This window comes from Physeter macrocephalus, chromosome 20 (genome assembly GCF_002837175.3).
Source record: "Physeter macrocephalus isolate SW-GA chromosome 20, ASM283717v5, whole genome shotgun sequence".
Lineage (NCBI taxonomy): Eukaryota > Metazoa > Chordata > Mammalia > Artiodactyla > Physeteridae > Physeter > Physeter macrocephalus.
In genome coordinates this window covers 52,969,032-52,990,767 of record NC_041233.1, presented here as the reverse complement: position 1 = coordinate 52,990,767, position 21,736 = coordinate 52,969,032, and the positions used below count along the sequence as shown (strand labels likewise).

The 21,736-nt window shown below is 44.5% G+C and overlaps 1 protein-coding gene and 1 long non-coding RNA gene across 7 annotated transcripts in view; both read left to right on the top strand.

Moving 5' to 3' along the window:
* ALDH18A1 (aldehyde dehydrogenase 18 family member A1) overlaps positions 1-3,108 on the top strand; it is a 47,765-nt gene extending 44,657 nt beyond the window's left edge. For 2 of the 5 annotated variants that reach the window (XR_008616074.1, XR_008616072.1), the window contains exons 18-19: positions 33-1,764; positions 2,084-2,167. Coding sequence is in view for 2 of the 5 variants with exons in the window: in XM_055080849.1 (XP_054936824.1) it covers positions 2,084-2,265 (182 nt within the window). In the remaining 3 variants the exon portion in view is untranslated. Of the gene's footprint in view, positions 1-32; positions 1,765-2,083 lie in introns of all 5 variants that reach the window. The other 3 variants (XM_055080849.1, XM_024121400.3, XR_008616073.1) reach the window with 2 other exon arrangements.
* Positions 3,109-3,596: 488 nt separating this feature from the next.
* Positions 3,597-21,736, top strand: part of LOC102987493 (uncharacterized) — a 21,079-nt gene continuing 2,939 nt past the window's right edge. Inside the window, exons 1-4 of one of the 2 annotated variants that reach the window (XR_449204.4) lie at positions 3,603-3,961; positions 5,102-5,141; positions 5,437-5,713; positions 16,092-20,605. This is a non-coding gene — a long non-coding RNA (uncharacterized lncRNA). Of the gene's footprint in view, positions 3,962-5,101; positions 5,142-5,436; positions 5,714-16,091; positions 20,606-21,736 lie in introns of those variants that run through there. The other variant, XR_003677643.2, reaches the window with a different exon arrangement.

Here is a 21,736-nt window from a genome sequence, read left to right as displayed (position 1 = left end):
GAAGGTAGGTACTTGTATTTCCCTTTCCATAGATGAGGATACTGAGATGCAAAGAAATGAAGTAACTTGCCCAAAGTCATGCAGCTGGTGTTCAGACCCAGACTTCCATGAGTCCAGAGCCTGGACTCTGCCACGTACAGCAGACCACAGTGTGTCTGCGTGCATGGATTATGACAGGTGTGCATGCCAAGGTCCCGTGAGAGCACTGCCGCTGCAGACTTACTCCTTCAGAGGGACACAGCCAGGTTGCCTCAGAGCTAGGAATCCACCCTGAGGACAGGACAAAAGAAAGTGTTAGTACCTATTGCCGGGCTGAAGTATGAGCATCAGAAACAAACAGGTAAGCCCACAGGTGCAAGGTTGACTTCTAAAGCAGACTTCGAAATAAAAAGCTTCAGAAAGACACCCTCCCGCCTTCCATCATTAGTAGTAAATTCTCCATCCCCCAGTAGTATAAGGAGTTCTCAGGCAGTCGCTGGTTTTCAGGGGTACCATTTTACAAAGCTCCAATGAGGCATTTATGGCGCATCTGAGAATTATTTCAACTACTTAAAACATTTTAATCCCTCTGAACGTTTGAATAGAGAGCTGCCTAGAGAAATAGTTCTCACTGAATTGTTAAAGGTTATTAAAGGGAATTTTGCTCAGTTATTCTTAGTCATTGGACTCTTTATTTTTAGTTCCCTGTTTCTGTTGTGTTGGGGTTTGATTTAATTATCACATCGCTTGCACTGATCTTTGTATTCCATGTTCTTGAAGAAGAAATAGCACACTTGTAAGGGCTGAGGTGCCCAGCTTTCAAGTGAAAGTCCAAGATGGGGGAGGAGCAAAGACCACTCCATTGTCTTTCCATCAGCCGCTCAGAGCAAAAGCTCAGACTCTGGTTGGGTTAAGTTCCTGTGAAATGCATGAATAACAGTAACAGCTAATATTTATTGAGCATTTACTATATTTCCGGCACTGTGCTAAGTGCATCACATGCATTATCTCACTTAGTTCTACATAATGGATTCTATTATTTTCTTCCTTTTCCAAAAGAAAAAACTGAAGCAAGAGATGGTTAGGTAACCTGCCCAAAGTCATGTGGTCTCTGCGCTATTAACCCAGAATTTGAAGCCAGTGGTCACCATCTCCTTGCCAACCACTGCCCCAGGCACCTCTGCATTCGGGTCCTTGCTTGCTCCTCTCTGCCTGCAGCGGCTCTCCACTGCTGTCCCCTGGCCGGCTCCTTCTCATTCACGTTTTAGCCAAAGGCACCTCCTCGGGGAGCCTCTCACTGACCACCCTATCCAGGCTGCTGCCGCCCTGCCACACAGTCTCCGTCCGTCCCAGCACCCTCCACTGCACCCATCACCACATGGAATTATTTGTTGAACTGTTCTTTGGCTGCCTTGCCCACAAGAATACAAGCTCCATGAATTGCATCAGTTGTTCACCACTTCATCCCCGGGTCCCAGCCCAGTGCCCGCTCAGTGAAGTTGTGATGAGCAGAGGAGCCCTGCCTCAACCGCACACGGTGTGGAGCACCAAGCCAGACCCGGGAAGAGCCCTGGTGCCCCGCGTCTGAGGCTGGAGCAGGAGGGAGGAAAATGAAAAGCACTCTTTGGTGTAGTCAGCAGCCATCTCATGAGCACCTAGGAGCTAGGCGTTCTAGGGAATACCTAGAACATGTCCCTTACCATCCAGCGTTTAAAGGATACTCGGGGAGATGAAACCTCTATACACCGTCGTACACCTGAAACAATGCCCAAATGTCAGATGATGGTACGCAGTCCAGACACAAGACAGATATCGGAGACAGCGCTTGTAGTATTGTCAAAATGGATTGGGGATAAAATACAAAAGAGAGGCCCACGGTCAGGCCCCTTCTTCTTTTATTAAAGAAGAAGGGAGCTGACCGTGACTCACAGCAACCAGAGAACATGTTTATGGGGACAGTGGAAGTCAGGCTAGCCCAGGGAGGATGGGTCAGGAGAGGGCAGAGAGAGGGGGCCGAGTGAGGAGAAGGAAGAGACGTAGGCCTGGCGGGCGGTCAGGAAGCAGAGGCTGGGAAAGCCACATCCTCATCCGTGCTTTTCCACAGGAGCTGAAGTGGGGATCAGTACGTCTCGAATCCACGCCCGGGGACCAGTGGGACTGGAGGGACTGCTTACTACCAAGTGGCTGCTGCGAGGCCAGGACCACGTGGTCTCGGACTTCTCAGAGCATGGAAGTTTAAAGTACCTTCATGAGAACCTCCCCGTTCCTCAGAGAAACACCAACTGAACGCATTCAGAGGAGAGCCGGGCACGTTCCAAGCGGTCTTCACAGTTAAACTCATCTTAAGCTTCTCAGGGGGTGAACCAGGTCTTGTCTCCCACCTCCTGGAAGGGCCTGCCTGTTGGAAAGTGCCCCTCAGCATTTATGGGCCATGTGGCAACATCAGCCTGGGCTAAGGACTCGCATTCCAGCTCACCCTTTTCTTTCTTTCTTTTTAAGTTAGAAAATAATTGCTCTGGATAGGGATTTTGCTTAATTGCTAGAGGGGGACTTTGCTTCACATAGTGCAGTTCCCTTGCAAGATAGAAACAGAAAGGTGTGGTTTCCCCACACAAAAGGCAATGGAAAAATCATGGTCGCTTTTTACCTTTTATCACCTCAATGAGGTGGAGTCTCCCTTGGCATGTGGTTGTTATAAGAGCCAGTCGTACCTGATAAGTCTCCACATTTCATTTCTTTCACTCTTAGTCGTCTTCAAAAAGGAAAGATTTGGAATTTAGAGAGAGGCAGCTCTTTTTAGCATTCTCATTAGAAACAGTCACAAAAATGGACTGAATCATTTGCACTAGGAAGATTGACCTTTTGTATTTCTTTGTGGAGTAAATATAAATAAGCATTCCAGATGCTGTAAGCCTCTGAATCCAGGAGCTCGGCACTACCTGTGACGTGGTTGGAACCTGGAGCTGCAGACGGGAGGTACAAGTTTCAGGATGAAGGACCTGCAGCCATTGTGCTTGAAATTTTTATATGAATTATTTTGTCATCCTATCCTCTCCCTCCAAAACAAAAATTAGAGGATTATTTTAATACTTTGGATTCTTGCGCCCTTTTTGAGAAATAAAGTTCTTACGAGAAGCCTGTCTGCGTGATTTAAGCTTTCTCTGTCACTTGTTGTTACCCTCTTCCTTTTCCCTCCCTTGGGGCCCTCCCACCCGGCTGTTAACACAGTCTCTTCTCTGGAAGTTGGTTGGGGACAGAGGCCATCTGCCTCAACAGTGTCAGTGGAAGCAGCACAGGCAGATCCCCAGGGGAGGGACTCAGGCTGAGAGAGAGGAAAGGAAAACATGATATGAAGCCCCAGGAGCTTAGGGACTAAAAACACGGCGATGGTCTGAAGTTCGTGGGTGTGACTGACGTGAGCGTGCTGTCCTTGTGCCGTGTCCATACGGCATCCACGTGGATTGTTCTACCTGTCGCATTGCCTCAGGATCGCCTGCTTCAGTGGCAGCCCTAAGCCCTCCCTGCCTCCCTCCATCCTGTTCTTAAGGTCCTTGGTGCCTGACAGTCTGCAGTTGAAAGATTTCTTGTCTCATGGGGGCCCTCCCAAAGAAATAAGTACTGACTTAACATGTTTCTTTTTATCCTCTGAGGAGGTTTTATGAGCACAAGAATTATGTGTCGTGGGGAACATGTTCCCGGCTGGCTCCAGGCTGTACCTCTCATCCAGACCCTTACATGGTCGGCCACGTTACCCTGCCTGCCCCGCCCTCTGAGTGGGGAGTTCTGGCATAGCTTGCCTGAAAAGGCAATAAACAAAGCCGTGCCTGAAACTCTATGGCAAATACCACAATCAGCTCCCAACCACACAACAAATGCCCCTGGAATCGAAAATAGAAAGTGACCCAAGAAGGCCAAGCCCTTGGGGAAGACTCCACTGAGGAGGCAGACCTGGAGCTGGGCCCTGAGAAAGGCAAGTTGTAGGGTAAGGAGAGGCGAGAGCATTCAGGCAGGGGACTGGGGAAGCAAAAGCCAGAGGTGGGGATGAAATGCAGGTCTGGGGAGCAGTGACTATACCAGTTTGGGGCTGAAGTTCATGTGGGTAAACAGGAAGGTAGTACATCCAAGACAGCTGGGAGACAACCTCTACCGGAGCTACCCTTCTTAGGGCATGGGATGGGGGTGAGTTTAGTGCAGAAAATGCAGCTAAAGCTCAGTCATCCAACAAGTCCATTCTCCCTTATGCAGCCACCTCAGTCCTTAGGCCATTTCTTCAGAGAGTGTGGGCTATCAGATTCTCCCTTTTTCCACCAAAAGCAGAGAGATTCCCGAAAGAAGGCCAGGAGGCAGCCGTAGCTTCACAGGGACCCCCACCCAGGCAGTCTTCCAGTATGTGGCTTGTCCTAACTACAGGAAGCTGGCTTTTTATTCTGAAATCCCTTCCGTGGTCCTGCCCTGCTACTTCCCTTTCTTGGCCACCAACTCCTGGCAGCACCAGCTGTTGAACCAACCAATCCTGAAACTCCCACCTCCCCACCGAGGGGGGAAAAAAGCCCTCAACAAATGTTTTTATTCATCAAGCCAAGTTTACTTGGGTTTAGATTTTCTATTACTTAGAAATAAAGATGGTAATAATTATAAAGGTAAATATAATAGTGATAAAATTAATGTCTGAATGATTCAGTATATTCATGTATTTTGGGGGCATTTACAAGATTATTCATATGGGAAGAAAACTGGGCAGCCAAGGACTGGATTATAGTAGGTGTTATTTGTCTGCTCTATATCCTTTCTTGTATGAAACCATCTCTTCCCATTTTGCAGTAACCCGGCTCAGTCTCTGTGACTTGGGGTGGGGGGTGTTCATCTCCCTCTGATAAGCCACCTAGTAAGCCTGTCTTTGGATTCCCCACTGTCTAGCGAGGAGCAGTGCACACAGCTGCTCACTGACCACCTGGTGACATGGACTACCTGGGCAGAGTTATGGAGGTGGAAGTGGGACTTCTCTGAGATCCGTGGACCATTCGGGACACTGGTGGGAGGGTGGCAGCCTAAAATGGTCATATGTCTTTGCTGACCCCAACTCATTTCCTAATAACTGAGCAGCGTCATTGTTCTCGCCTAGCCGTGCACGGAACATGCCTTGGAGTCTGTTGGAGTGGAAGGTGGGTTAATGTTACAGTGTTTTTTCTGCTGGTGCTTCTGGCAAAAATCAGTGAAGACCTTCAAATCATTCTTTTGCCAGCACTCCCCCTCCCCCTTTAGTGAGGATGAGTTGTAAAACTTCATTCAGTGTTCAGTCAGCACCTATTATGTGCCATGTGCCGGGAATAAGAGACATTATTCCCCCCCCCCCACCTGCAATGGTTCAAAGCTTAACCTGAGCATTACTGCTCTATCCCCAGATAATTCTTCTTCTTAACTCCCAGTCTCTACCACCTATTTTACCCCTATTCCTAGGAGAAACCCTTTGGCCAATAAGAAGACACCAGACTAGACCGATCTCCAGACAGGAGGGGACGCCGGTTCACTACCACCTCAGAAAAAAAAACAACTCGCTGTGGATTCCACCTGGCCCTAAGATTCCTCTAACACTAGAGGGCAGTCAGGCCCCACAGACCTAAGGAGGTCTGTCCAAGTCTGAATGAGCTCCATGTGCCAGCATCCTCAGACTGTCCGCCTGGAGATGAAGTGCTGGCACAGTAAAATAACTTCCAGAGATCCATTTACTTAGACGGTAAGAACATAGGCTTTTTTTGGATAAGAGGCAGATGAGAGTTTGGATCTTCATTCCACCACCTGCTAGCTGTCTGAGCTGGGGAAAGTGTCTTAACATCTCAGAACTTTGATAAACTTATCCATAAGTGGGTTTTGTGAAATTATATATAAAACACTCAGCACAATATCCAGCTTACGGTAAATCTTCAATAACTGTTAGCTGCACTGTTTATTTCGTTCTGAAGAATAGCTTTCCCTTAGTTCTGTACATTGCTATTTTATTTAAAGTCCAAACCTCTCTTCCTAGAAAATGAGGTGGGGACGCTCTTAGGAGATAATCTACTATGTACCAGGCACTATAGCAAGAGCCTTACAGATGATGCCACAGCAATCTGAATGAATTATCTCTATTTTATAGGCACAGAAGCCAAGGATCAGAGAGGTTGAATAAATTCCCAGGTCACAGGGTTACAAAGTGGCAGAACCTAGATTAGAAACAGATAGCTAGACTTCAAAGCTGTTAACCACCACAGCAGGCTGTAGCAGTAGTATTTTCCCAGAAGTTCCTGTATCTTAGCCCAAGGCAAGTTGTAAGGCAAAAGAAGGAGGTTGCCATAGCTACTAACTAGACCCCTTTTCAAGTAATCAGATCCTAGGTCTGCTCCAGTTTTGCAAGAGGAGATGCTTGTCTGGAAACTCTCCTCAACACCTGCCCCTGGAGGGAGCCGACTGCACCTGAATTATTTACAGAGTCCCTAGACATTTGATATAATGAGCAGGTGTGGATGCTTCTCCAACTTTCCCCCAAACATGCCTTTACTGACCCCCTTCCCCTCCCCCTACTTGCCTATGAGGAGAAAGAAGCATCAGCCTTGCCACATTGTATGTGTGTCTACCTCCTTCATTCTCCATTCCAAAAATTATCTGTAAGAAGTGAACCATTTTCCTTGCAAATCTCAAAATAATGTTGGTTTGAGTTGAAATTGATGGTGTAAATAGGACCCTAGCTAGTAAATGGATAAATTTTTCTATTGATACACAGTTCCTTTTCCTCTATCCTAAGGTTATACAAGTCAAACCTAAAGACTGAGTTTGTCAAAAATATTCGTTCTATGGATTTCAATTACATAAAGGAAAAAAAAACTATGCTTAGAAAAAAGACTAGAAGGAAATATGAATGTAAAGGTGGCACTTGACCTATAGTTTTTATACCATAATAGCATATGGAATAACAAAATGTTAGTTATTAATAAATTCAGTGATTAGCGTCATGAGTTTTCTAGGGTCTGTGCCCCACTCCCACATCCTCATGTGAGTGCTCACATGCACCCCTTGCCTGGACAATCCATCTATCGCTTCCTTTCTCTCCCTTCCTATTCATAGGCCAGTAGTGAGGTAACTGTGCAGCCTGAAATTGTCCTGGTAAAGAATTGCTTCCAGGTCTGTTCCTGATCCTCTCTATCTAGTCTGTGACTCTGTGTTGTTTCAGCATCCCCAATTAGATTTTAATGTGAAATCAAACTGAATCCATTGAATCTTTTTTTTTTTTTTTTTTTTCGGTACGCGGGCCTCTCACTGTTGTGGCCTCTCCCATTGTGGAGCACAGGCTCCGGACGCGCAGGCTCAGCGGCCATGGCTCACCGGCCCAGCTGCTCCGCGGCATGTGGGATCCTCCCGGACTGGGGGCACGAACCCGTGTCCCCTGCATCGGCAGGCGGACTCTCAACCACTGCGCCACCAGGGAAGCCCTCTATTGAATCTTAATAGTATTTTAAGTATATATCTCTTTACAGTGAACTATTTGAAAACAATTAGCCATTAAAAACCTTGTTTGTAAAGAATGTTGATTGACATGGGGAAGAGGCTCACTACAAAATGTTGAAGAAAAAACTTGGCTTTACCTCTATCCGTGGTTCCTCCATATCCACATATTCAACCAACCATGGACTATGTAGTACTGTAGTGTTTACTATTGAAAAATATCTGTGTATAAGTAGACCTGCACAGTTCAAATCTGCATTGTTCAGAGGTCAACCGTAGGTATTCTGGGTCCAGGACAGTAGGACTTCAGCCATATCTGTAATATTTTATCTTCCTTGAAAAAATATTTGAAGCACGTATGGCAAAATTTTAAGGTTTGGTCTTGATGGTGGGTGCAGTGATGTCTGTTATATTACTTTCTCTGTTTGAATTCTTTCATAATTAGAAAACAACAGTGAAAAGATATTTATTGTTCATATTGACATCTTAAGCAAGTTATTTTTGATCGAATTTTCTTGTATCCCTGTTATAATGCCTGGAATAATGTAGGTAAATAATAAGTATTTTCTTTTTGAAAAGAAAAAGAAAATAAAAAACTTGGCTTTAAAGAGGTTAGTTAAAATTTCCTGATGATAATATATATATATTTGGTTAGGAAGAAGACTGGAAGAAAATATCAAAATATTATGAGTGATTCTTTTATATTTTTATTGAAATATAGTTGATTTACAATGTTATATTAGTTTCAGGTATACAGCAAAGTGATTCAGTTATATATATATGTGTATACATATATATATACACATACATACACACACATATATATATATGTATATTCTTTTTTAGATTATTTTCCATTATAGGTTATTAAAAGATACTGAGTATAGTTCCCTGTGCCATACAGTAGGTCCTTGTTGGTTATCTATTTTACATATAGTAGTGTGTATATTTTAATCCCAAACTCCTAATTTATCCCTCCCTCATCTTTTCTCCTTTGGTAACCGTAAGTTTGTGTTCTATGTCTTTGAGTCTATTTCTGTTTTGTAAATAAGTTCATTTGTGTCAGATTTTAGATTCCACATATAAGCAATATCATATGATACTTGTCTTTCTCTATCTGACTTACTTCACTTAGTATGATAATCTCCAGGTCCATTCATGTTGTTGCAAATAGCATTATTTCATTCTTTTTTAGAGATGAGTAATATTCCACTGTGTATATATACACCACATCTTCTTTATCCATTCATCTGTTGATGGACATTTAGGTTTGGATTCCACATGTAAGTGATATCATATATTTGTCTTTCTCTGTCTAACTTATTTAACTTGGTATGATAATCTCTAGCTCCATCCATGTTGCTGCGAATGGTATTATTTCTTCCTTTTTGTAGCTGAGTAATACTCCATTGTAAATATGTACCACATCTTCTTCATCCATTCATCTGTTGATGGACATTTAGGTTGCTCCCATGTCTTGGCTATTGTAAACAGTGCTGCTGTGAACATTGGCGGGTGTGGGGGTGGGGATGGGGTGCATGGATCTTTTCGAATTACAGTTGTCTCTGGATATATGCCCAGGAGTGGGATTGCTGGATCATATGGTAACTTTAGTTTTAGTTTTTTAAGGAACTTCCATACTGTTCTCCATAGTGACTGCACCGATTTACATTCCCACCAGCCGTGTAGGAGGGTTCTTTTTCTCCACACCCTCTATTGTGAGCGATTCTTACTGAGTAGTGGGACTAATAGTGAGTTTTACTCACCATTATACTTTTCTGTTTTCCAAAGTTTCTGTTTTACTACTTGAAATATTTCTTGAATATTTTTCTTGTTTTCATAGCTACTAATATTTATTCCTGAGGGAAATTAGTGGTATGATGGTGAAAATAAAATTTGTGATAACAATCTTTTAAATCTAGAGAGGCTTATTTTTCCATTCCATCCCTCTTTGCAGTCTATCTTGCAGAGAAGAAATCAAGGCTCAGGGGCCTAAGTCCTGGAAACGGGCCTCTGCCCTGTAGGGGGATTGTGGCCTCAGGGGAGACACTGGACTCATCAGTTCTAGGGCGCCTCCAGCCCGTGGCTCCCAGTGCGTCTGCGCTGTGTTGCTGCACCAGTTTCACCCCCGTGCTTACAGCCCTCCCAAAGCCAGGGAATGTCAGAAAGCCATAAAGTGTTTCTGCTCCAGGTCCTTCACTGAACTCGAGTTTTCCTTCTCTAACGCACAAATAAGGCTACATCTCTGACTCTCTGTTGCCAGGTTCTGTTTCAATGCATACAATTAGATGGTAAATAATTCAAGAGAACGGAAACTGGCAAAGTGGTGTGTGATGTCCAAATAGCTATCTTGTTTACCCTCTGGTGTAAACTTCAGGCTCATCAGCAAGTCGGAGCCCCAGGAGTAGGTAAAATGTGCAAACACAGGAATCTACCTCTTTCCATTCCCTCCCATCTTTGAATATTGTTGAGGATAAGAATGCAGTTTCCCAGTTTGATTAAAGTAAGACAGCATGGCTTTGGCAGACAGATTCGGCTGACTTCTTAGGTAAGTCTGAAGTTCCTCCCATGGTGAGTTGGGTGTCCAGAATCTAAAAGCATCCACTTCTCCTTGTAGTGAGGATTCGTGATCCAAAGCTGAGGTCTCAGCAATATTATCATGCATACTCCCTCTCTTCCTTCTGTGCAGTGAGGGAGATGCCTTTCACCAGGCCCTTCTGAACCTGCCTGTCATTAAGGAAGCAGTCTTAGTTAAGATTCTTTGAGTTACAAGTAACATAAACCACCTCCACCTTGCCTAAGAAGAAAAGGCTAATGTATTATATGGACACAGGGTGCCTCATAAAGCCCGAGGGCAAAAACATTAGAGCTGGCCCATCCTTTCAAGAGACTGAAACTAGCTCAGGCAAAAAAGAGAAATTTGTTAGCAGATTTAGCAAACCACAGCAAGAGCGAGTGACTGGAATCAGGGATCCCAACATCCCCTCAGCGCTCCTATGCCTCTCCTTTCTGCATGAGGGCCTCATTTCCTCCTGCTGGAAACTGGCTTCTTCCATGAGCATGGGACATAGCCAGTGGAAGCTTCCAGACTTATTCGCACAGCTTTATTTCACCCGCCCCACCCCCCGCCCTCGACCAACCACAAAAATAAAAAGGCTCTCCTCTCCCAGTTCCAGTGCAGAAGGACTCTAGCTGGTCTACTTGGGCCACCTGCCCCCGCTGTAGTGAAGATGTAGAGGAGGGGCCGTGGCGTGGTCTCGGTTGATTCAGCCATATATACCTGTATAACCGTGCCATGGTTAAATCTTGAGATAATTTCATAGGACTTCCTCTTCTGGTAGGATGTAGTACGTAGCAATAATCCAGTGTTCCTGTTGGAACTAGAAAAAACTGGATACATTACAAAAATCATATTTTTAAAGGCATTGGAGAGGTGTAGCAGCAACAAAGACTAATGAATTAAAATTCTGGAGAGGAAAGAGCCTTTTCTAAATGAGCTGATAATCTCTGACCATTTTCTTACCTGGGTATATTTGCCAAATCAGAGCTTGACCCGGGCATAAGGTCTTTACTGGGACACATAGAAACTGGCAGAGCTTTTGATGATCCATGTGATCTGGCATTGGAATCTAGAGGAGCTCTAAACACATGGCCAGTTTTCCCCATGCAACATTTGCTGAATTCTGGGATGCAGCAGGAGAGGCTGGGCTAGAAGTGTCTCATAGCAGAGGGAAATTTCCCACAGACTTGCAGTAGGTAGGAAACAAAGTCCTATTAGAGGGGTGAGGGCTGCATCACACATGACGGCTGTCCCCTCAAGACATTTGCTAAATTTTGAAACTGTGTGGGGCAAGAAACCAAAGAGCCTGAGCTCCTAAGAACAGAATTGAATCTTCCACAGGCTCTCAGGGTTGAGAAGACAGAGACCCACCATACTGTCAGTCAAAAGCTTGAGTGGGCTCCCTCCACGGAACAAGATGACCCAAAGTTGGACTGGGGCTAATACAACTACCATCCAGCCCCAGCGCAGCTGAATCCCTGACTAGATTGAGATGATCAGTCCCTCACCCCACCTGAGAGGGACTTCCCTGGAGGTCCAGTGGTTAAGATTCCATGTTTCCACTGCAGGGGGCACGGGATCCATCCCTGGTCAGGGGACTAAGATCCCGCATACCAGGCGGAGCAGCCAAAAAAAAAAAAGAGAGAATCATCACTGGAGGAAAATATCATCTACAACCTCTATGGTTCTTTTATATAGTTATGAGACATGCATAGAGCAGGGAAATGTAACTAATAATTAAGAGAAATAGCAGAGAATGGAAGCAGACCCACAAATGATTCTGACATTTGAGTTAGCAGACAAGGACTTTATAATAAGTATTATAAACATGTGAGAGAAAACATAGAAAATGAAAAGAATACAATATATAAAAAGGTAAAGAATTTCAGCAAAATTGAAATCTATAAAAAAAGAATCAAATAGACATTCTAGAACTGATAAATGCAATATCTGAAATTAAGAACTCACTAAATGAAATGCTTCCTTACCAGTTGGTAAATACCTACTGGCCCAAGCCTCCTGGGTTCCTTATCCTCCACCTCCATGGCTATCTGGCCCTCCCTGGACCATCCTGGAGTTCCCCATGATCCAACAACTAACGAGTTCATTGCTGACCCAGCCAGGGGCTTCCAGGACCCTGCTTTACCACTGCTGCAAGTATCCCTTCTGATTGGTTGGTGTCTGTGCTTTCCCATTTGTCAACTACTTTGATGTCACTCCTTGGTACTGTCATTGAAAGTCCTCACCAGAACCAAATGATTGAAGTTGGGGAGAAGGAATCCCCCAAAGGGGGCAATACCAGAATAAAAGGAAAAATGAAAGGATATAAAAAGCGATGTTTGTTCACTATGAGGCTCAGTCATAGAGCCAGAAATCTGGAACAGAAGGCTGCTATCTGCTGAATTTACATTATTCTAAATTTCCTCTCCACCATGGCCAGGGAGAATGGAGTGAACTGTGGAGAGGAGACCAAAGGAGGTTGGTCCTCTCCATAGCAGCGACGTTGCTATGTTGCTTGGTGTCTGGAATCTGATTGTCTGGTAGCTCCCACACTAGTTCATCTCATGAATTGCCCAGGATAGCTGTAGAGACTTGAGTTCCTCAAAGGCAAAATAATCTGGTGAGGACTAACTGCCTTTCAGAGTGTAGGGCAAGAGAGCAGGGTTTAGAAACAGACCATTCTGGGTTCAGATCCATTAGCTGGTTGTTTGACCTTGAGCAAGTCGCTTTGCCTCTCCTATTTGTCTCACACGCTGGTAGCAGGCACTGTTGGTTAACTGCCTAACAGTTTCCTCCCTTCTTTGCTGAAAAAGGCCTCTTTTTTTTTTTTTTTCTTCCCAGAGTGTTTGTTTCACCTCTTTCCCTCTCAACTCAGGAGTGAATCATGCTTGGTCTAGGCCCATTGTAGTAATTCTACTCCCTGGGCAATGGTTGGATTAAGCATGTGTGTATGATGACCCAGTTCTGGCCATTGAGGTGAGAGGGGTGATCAACCAGAAGCTTCTTGGAAAGCTTTTCTTGTATTTAAAAAAGAGAGGGCTTACCTGGTGGCTCAGTGGTTGAGAGTCTGCCTGCCGATGCAGGGGACACGGGTTCGTGCCCTGGTCCGCGAAGATCCCACATGCCGCGGAGCGGCTGGGCCCGTGAACCATGGCCACTGAGCCTGCGCATCCAGAGCCTGCCTGTGCTCCGCAACGGGAGAGACCACAACGGTGAGTGGCCCGCGTACCGCAAAAAAAAAAAGGAGAGATACAAGGGGATTTCCCTGGTGGCCCAGTGGTTAAGAATCTGCCTTCCAATGTAGGGAACATGGGTTCGACCCCTGGTCAAGGAACTAAGATCCCAAGGGCCCCTGGGCCACTAAGCCTCCGCTCCGCGACAAAGAACCTGCACGTCACAACGAAAAGATCCCGCGTGCCGCAACTAAGACCCAACACAGCCAAAAATAAATAACTCAATATAATAAATAAATTTTTAAAAATTAAAAAGAGATACAAAGAAGAGACCATCCCTCTGCTAAACATTGTCATGTTCAACTGGATGCCTGGAAATTCGGCAGCTATTTTAGTCATGAGAGGTGCTAGCCTGGAGACCCAAGCCAAATGAGCAAAAAGATGGAAAAAACCTGGGTCCCTGATGACATTATCAAGCCTCTGATTTAACCAATCCTGAAGCCACCCTTGCTAGGGACTTCTTGTTACATATAAAATAACTAATTTCCTTACATTTAAGCTATTGTGAGTTTGAGATTTCGCTTATGTAGAGTCAAAATCTTCCTGATGAATTCAGGGTTGTTACTGAGGGTTAGATTAAGTCATATAATTTAGCTAAAGCACTTAACATAGTTCCTGGTTTAAAAAGTGCTCAAAAGAATGATAAGTATTATTTTTTTACCATCATCATCATCATTATTATTTTATTTCACCTTATTGCTTCAGCTCTGGTTATAGGCAGAGAAAAATAAGTCTGGGATTTAAAGATGTGATGACAGGGATGGGGGTGTCAGAGGAAAAGAGGTGAATCCAGGTACTTTGGCTCCTCATCCAGTGGTCCTTCTAACAATGGTTTTGGTTAAGAGTTTTTGTTTGTTAGTATGTGTGCCTAAGTCAATAGAAACTGGCATAGGTTAGCTCAAACTAATATACAAAAAAATAGTTTTTTGAAGGCCAGTGAGTGTGTCACCTAAATGAAGAAAGAGATGAACAGAGAAGATTTAGACAAGGCAAGAATTAGGACAATAGCAGATACCTCTGCAGCCAGCATCCATGGATCATGCCATTGATGTGACTGTTTCAGAAATGTTCAGCCTCTGCATCTCTGAGATGCAGAGTTCTCAGATGAGAGAGTTTGAGCAAGGTGTCTGCCCTGTAATTAATCAACTATAGCCAAGACGCAGGGTCATATAGATGTTACTAATTGAGGAAGGTCACCCTTTGTTATCAGGACTCTTCTGAGAGAAGGGAGAACCATGGTGAGCCCAAGATGTGTCTCATGCTCCTGCATGTTCTTCCAAAACTGCAGGTTTCCACCAACTTTAAATGAAAAGCAGAAGCCCCAAGCCAAATTCTAAGCATGCTCAGAATTCAATAATGCCAAAGACAGTCTGTTTTCCATGATGACTGGGAAAGCAAGAGGAAAAATTTGGGCAAAGGACTAGGCTGGACTGTGAAGTCTACATCTCCTTACTTAGGAGATACAAAAACTGACTTGGAATGTCTGAGCCAGAAGGACCAACGCTGCCCTGATATTTGCAAAAGTGCAAATATTTCCCCATGTACCATATGTCTAAATGTTTAAAAGCTATAAATCAAGCTATATCCACCGATGTCCCATGCTCCCAATCAGGCCTTTCTTTCCCCCTATAGACCACTTCTCTGAGATGTGGAAGTTAAAGGAACCAGCTTCTCCCTAGGTTGTTCCAGCTGCATGCCAGAGTCGTACATAGCATGGTTGTGCTGGGAGAGGGCAGGGTAGAAGCTGGTCCTGGGCCCAGGACTCCTGGGTGGTGACTGGATGTACCCAATCCCAGAATAGAGTTAAGGTGGGCAGTTCACCCTTTCCCCACACCTTACTTTTCAGTTTTGGGTGCCTCCTGATACTTTAGATACCATCACAGCCAAGGAGCAGGGAGTGGGAAAGGAGGAATGAGCAGGAAGGTGGTTACTAGGGAATGAGTTCTGTCTAGACACCCATTTGGGTTGATTTGAGGGGCCAACTGTACACTAGAGCGGGCGCTCTTTCCCTGATTTCCCAGAGCAGAAGCTGTGATTCTGTCCTCTCATCCCCCACCCCTACCACACTCACTGGCAGACTCAGCCCTCGTTCTCCGGCCTGAGAGGACCAGGTGGGCCTACACACATCCCCTCCCTTTATGACTCGATCACTCACTTACCTTTCAGAAAACTTTCCTATGAGAGACCAAAAGAAGAAAAAACACATTGTGTCTCAACATATATGATACATGAGGCCAAGGGCAGGCCCCCCTTCCCCTGTTCTGAGGGCAGTGCTAAGAAGGACCTGAGACATTATCTAGGAAGTTGAGTCCACAGAAAGTAAGAGCCTATCAAACTCTACTGGAGTTGGCCCAAAAGGGACCAGGAGCAGATCAGGGGCTCCCACAGTCCCCTTGGCCAATGATGGGACAGTCAGTAAGAATTATAACATCATTGAACTCAAGCTCCTTAAATATGTTTAAACTCATGAGTTCATACAGCACTTTAAAAAAAAAAAAAAACCCACCTCATTTGTCATGTTTTGAAGGCTACTCCAGGAATCAGCCTTTTTTTTTTTTTTTTTTTTTTTTTTTTGCGGTACGCGGGCCTCTCACTGTGTGGCCTCTCCCGTTGCGGAGCACAGGCTCCGGACGTGCAGGCTCAGCAGCCATGGCTCACGGGCCCAGCCGCTCCGTGGCATGCGGGATCCTCCCGGACCGGGGCACGAACCCGTGGCCCCTGCATCGGCAGACGGACTCTCAACCACTGTGCCACCAGGGAAGCCCCTGAGAAATGTCTATATGTGGGAATTTAGTATTTTATTTCAGATGCTTGTCACTAACACTTTTACTGAAATTTTCCAGTGTTAAAGGGCACCTCAGTGATGCTTCAGTTGCAACCTCTTCTCCATCAAAGAAGATTTTCCGGTCAAAATGGCAGAACCACATCTCCTCCCAAGCCTCTATCTAGCTGACAGTGTAGAGCCAGTAACCAGCCTCGGTTGCCAGTGTTCTCATATTCAAGATTGAAATCTTTAAAAGTGCTTTTGGATGGTACTGTGGTCAACTCTTGTCTCTGTTGGGAATTATTTGGTTTCCTTCCTGAATTTCTATCAAGGAGAAAAAGAGGCTTGATCTGCCCCCAGGAAGAACAAGAAGTGGCTTTCACAGCAGCTGATTGGAATGGAAAACCAGGATCAGATCCACCTCCAAAAAACTTTCACGTGAAAAGGGATGAAGTTTCATTTATCTGCTCCAATTCAAGAAGTTCCAAAAGCTTCTTGAAAATTCAGAATTTCTTATTTAAATTAATGAAAGAAGAAACACGAACTATAAGTAGAGCCAGCTTTTGTCATTGATACACTCAAGCGTCCAGTAGATTCTTTGAATCCCAGAGTCACAGTTTAAGAGCTGAGTATAGGAGTAACTCTCAGAACCATGAAAGTCCCTCAGGACCGGATGCTCCATCATCCCCCAGCCTGAGCGCTTGCCCTCAATTCTTTCTTCTGATGTTCCCAGGACACCTCACAAGTCAACCTACTTATCACCCTGCTTCCCTGATTTTCATGCTTTACTTCCAACCTAGAAACTCACAACTGCATATTTTATAAGCTTAGCAAACTGGATATCAAAGAGAACTCCCCCTATTGGATAAAAGCTATTTGGTACAAGACCTAGAGAAAAATCATAATTAATGGCAAAATATTTGAAGGATTTCCATTACAGTCAGGAACAAAACAGGCAACTCACTGCAGTGTACTAACGCAGCAGACAAGGAAAGGAACGGGAAGCATACATATAGGTGAGAGGGAAAGAGAGCTTCCTGTTTCCCCTCAGTCCTTGCTGCTGATGGCTTCCTTTCCAGCCTTGATTTTACCACTCAGTCTGTGGCAAGGAGTGATGGAAAATGGCCTGTAGCTTAAGATGGCTATGTGGTGATACAATTAGCACTTAACCGATTTTACTGTTACTAGGTTGATCATTTCCTCTCGGCTATCTGGAGCCAAGGTAGGAGGCAGAATAGAAAAGGAAAATCAAAAAAAAAAAAAAAAAAAAAAAAAGAACTTTACTAGAGTTTCCATGAGAGAAGACATGATATAAGAAAGATAGGAGGAAAAACAAAAAGCAAGAATTGAGCAAGAAGGACAAAAAAAGAGAAACGGGGAATGGACATGTGGATGGATGGACAAGTAGCAAGGGGTAGGATGGAGAGGTAGAAGCCTGAAGTGGACGGTGAGCAGGAGAAAATGGGAAGAAATAAGAGCCAGGAAAACATCTGGACACAGGGCTTGAAGCTTTGTCTTGACTGAAGGAGCTTGGGGGTGTCGGAGATGGAGCTGGGTTAGCAGGAAGATTTGGCTGGGAAAAAAGTAGCTTTCAGAGGCGTGGAGAGCTGTTAGGTCCAAGATAAAGTTTGGGGAAACTCCAAGTCCTTAGAGATGTGCCAGGCACTCTGCTAAGTGGTTTACATCCACTGTCTCATTTAATTTAACCCTACACTAACTCTGTTAGGTAGATGCTCTTACTTTTTCCCCTGTACAGATGAAGAAACTGGGGTTCAGAGAAATTAAGTACTTTGCCCAAGATCAGTCATTTAACAATAAGTGGGCTGGGATTCAACCTGAGGCTGCTGATTCTGGAGCCCTGGCTGGGTAACGTTCAGCTTCGCTTCTCCAAATTCTTCTCTGGCTTGACCCAGTTTACCACCCAGGACTGGGTGTATTCAGGGTGGTATGGGAGGGGTTGCTATGCATTGTGTAGGTAGGGAAGAAGAATTTTCTCAGACTAGTGAAATTACAGATGCCAGTGCTCTAAAATCCACGTCAGAAGAGGAGCCTTTGGAGAAGCTGTGGTTGATTAGTCTGGAGGAGAGAAAGGTGGGACACTGGATATTTGAGGGACTGACTTGGAAGTGGCGATCATCTACAGAGTCATTCCAGAGAGGAGACCCGTGGGTGTGACGGGGAGGTAGTTACAGTTCAGTCTTGGGTGAGACCTTCAGTCAAGGCTTTCTGAAAGTGGGATGAGCTGCTTCCGGCTACAGAAGCTCCCCATTACTGAAGGTGTCCATCGTTCATTCATCCATTCATACAGATTTCTGTGGAGGATCCACAATGTACCATCTGTACTCTAGGGAGACAAACATGCTTACTACTCTCCTGGAGATTGCATTTTGTTGGGGAAAACAGGCAATAAACAAATATAGAGACAAATAATGACATAAACTACTTATAAATCATGACATGGGTTATGAAGGAAATCAACAAGGGTCTGAGATAGGCAATAAGGGAGGAAACTGGAGTGGGTCTTGTGGGTGCTCCACTGAGGGTTCTCTGGATCCCATCATGGTTACTGTGTGCCAGTCCCCCAGCATCTGTGCACTTTTGCTGTAAGAATCGACTCCTGTAACTCAGTTTCAAGGAGAGCCCTTGGGCCACTGGAGCTCTTTACCTGTATGCCCAGAGAGCGACCCCTAACTGCCCTTAGCCCAGGACTCAGCCAGTAGAGCAGGAGTGTGAAAGCCCAGAAACAACGTTCGGGGTGCTCTGAAGCCTTCTAGGCTTCTTCCTTCTGTGTCTTCCGCTTGCCTGTGCAGCTTCTCCTACTCCCTTACCAGTTTCTCCTGGGGCACTTTTTAAACTAAAACACTTGCTTATGAATTCTTGTCTTGGGGTTTGCTTCTGGGGAACTCAACCTAAGATCAGGAGAGAGTCATGATGTGACTGACATTTTAAAAGATACCCTGGTTCTGGGGGAGAATAGACTGAGATTGCAAGTGTGGAAGTAAGGGGACCAGTTAGGATCCTAGCAGTCTTGGTGAGGGATGAAGGAGGCCTGCTCTAGGAGGATGCCAGGGGTGATACCAGGGAGAGGAGAGATTTTAGATCTCAACAAGAATCAACAAGGTTGGCTTGGAAATGACTGAAGGAAAGGGAGGAATCCAGAATGTCTCTTAGATTAGTCGAGGAGATATAGGGATAGTACGGATAGAAATCCCCTCATTGAGTGGGAAGTAGAACTAGGTGAATTCAAAGCCATGTATCCATTGGAAAATCCATTTGCAATGGCTGCATTTAGCAACCAAACAAAAGATGGAAGCTAGAGATGGCTACACATGAGAATAAACATAAAAGCACAGGGAGTGTACATAGACTGGCAGGTAGCTTGCAAAAATCATTAAAGTAACTCAAATTTCTTTTGAGTTACCTAATGTAGGGTGTTTCCATTTCGTGCTCCTATAGTTCCCTACCCACTTGGATCCAGGCCATACCTGGCATTGTGACATGTGCTGGGCCTTTCTCTAGGAGGAAAGTGTGTGTGTGAGAATCATGCAGACTTTCTTGGTTTGGCTAATCCATGCTCTTGCTGTCTGATCACCTTGCCTTTTTAAAGAAAAGATGCTAAACTGCTGCTGTCATTGCTGTTGTTATTATTATTATTGCTAAGCACTTAGTAAGTGCCAGGCATTTTGCTTATCGCTTTGCTTATATAATCTCATTTACCCTTCACAACAACTCTTTCAGGTGGTGCTTTTGTGTTCTATTGTCCTTTGGGGGCTGAAGCCATCACAGCTTAGCTACTTGCCCAAAGGCAAATAGCCTGAGAGTGGCTAAATTGGGATTTGAACCAGAAGTCCCATTCCAGACCCCAAGTACTCAACCAGTATGATTAAACTGACTGAAAAAAAGAAAATACTCTCAGGGGAGCCTGAGCCCTTCCTCCGCCTACACAAAACTCTAGTCATCCCAGGACATTAGGGCTGATTCTCGCTGTCCCACATGCCACAGCCTCTCAGCATCCACGCCCACTGCCCTCTGTTCCTGTCCAATGCCAGCGTCCCAGTTCTTCATGGCACCCAGATAGCTCTGCTCTACAAAACAGGCCTCCCTGATTTCTTCCTTGGGTTTCTAGTGAACGATACAAGCTCTTGAAAAAGTCCGTCTCTCTGGGGTTCGGGAGTTTCCTTAGAGTCCATCCCAGAGTACCTTGCTTAGAGGCACTTAGATCCATTCAACTCATGTTTCCCAGCAACTGCTTTGTGCTAGACTCTGTGTCTGGCAATGAGAGAAGGAAAAAAAGTAAACAATCTGTATCTTTGGCTGTAAGGAAATCACAATCAATGTCAAGCATGTTGTCTAAGCAACACATATCTAGAAGGCTGAATACTCCCAATTGTCTGGAGATTTCAAGGGCCTTTTCTAGTTTAAAGGGCGGGGAGGGGGGCTCCCCAAAGCCAGAAAAGATTCCTGCCACACGTGAAAACAGCTTAAATGTCCAATAGTAAAGGGTAAGCTCACTGATATACTATTCCACACCACAAAACATTCTTAAAGGACTTAGAAAGAATTCTGAATCACATGGGTTTCATAATATATTTTTGTGAAGTGAAAAAAAAAAAGTAATATAACATTTTGCAAATAGCGATGCCATTTACATGAAAAAAAGATACATGGTGTGCATGGTTAATAGTGATTATCTCAAAATAGTGAAATTCCTGGTGGATTTTGTTTTCTTCTTATGATTGGCTTGAAAGTTTTGATTTTAAAATAATTTATTTAGAAGCCTATCTGAAAAGACTACAAACTGTATCATTCCAACTATATGACATTCTGGAAAAGGCAAAACTATGGAGACAGTTAAAACATCAATAGTTGGGACTTCCCTGGTGATGAAGTGGTTAAGAATCTGCCTGCCAATGCAGGGGACATGGGTTCGAGCCCTGGTCCGGGAAGCTCCCACATGCCACGGAGCAGCTAAGCCTGTGCGCCACAACTACTGATCCCGCACACCTAGAGCCTGTGCTCTACAACAAGAGGAGCCACCGTGATGAGAAACCCACGCACCACAATGAAGAGTAGCTCCCGCTCACCGCAACTAGAGAAAGCCCGCAACACAGACAAAAACAAACAAGCAAATAAATAAATAAATAAAATTAAAAAAAAAAAATCAATGGTTGCCAGGGTTTTGGGTGGAGGGAGGGAGGAGGGAGGGAGAAATAGGTAGAACAGGAGGGATTTTTAGGGCAGTGAAACTACTCTATGATATTGTAATGACGGATACGTGTCATACATTTGTCAAAACCTATAGATTATGCAACACAAAGAATGAACCCTTTTGTAAACTACGGACTTTAGTTAATGAGAATATATCAATATTGGCTCAGTTGTAACAAATGTACCATACTAAGGCAAGATGTTAATAACAGGGGAAACTGTGTGTATGTTGGGGGGCAGTGAGAAGGTATATGGCAGCTCCCTGTACTTTGTGCTCAATTTTTCTGTAAACCTAAAACTGCTCTAAAAAATAGTCTATTAATTAAAAAAACAATCTATTCTATATTTCAAATGTGCAGAAAAATAGAGAATATAGCAAACACATTTATTCACCACACAGATTTAATAAGCCTTAAGATTTTGCCATATTTGTTTTAGATTATTGTTTAAAGAAATAACAGGGCTTCCCTGGTGGCGCAGTGGTTGAGAGTCCGCCTGCCGATGCAGGGGACACGG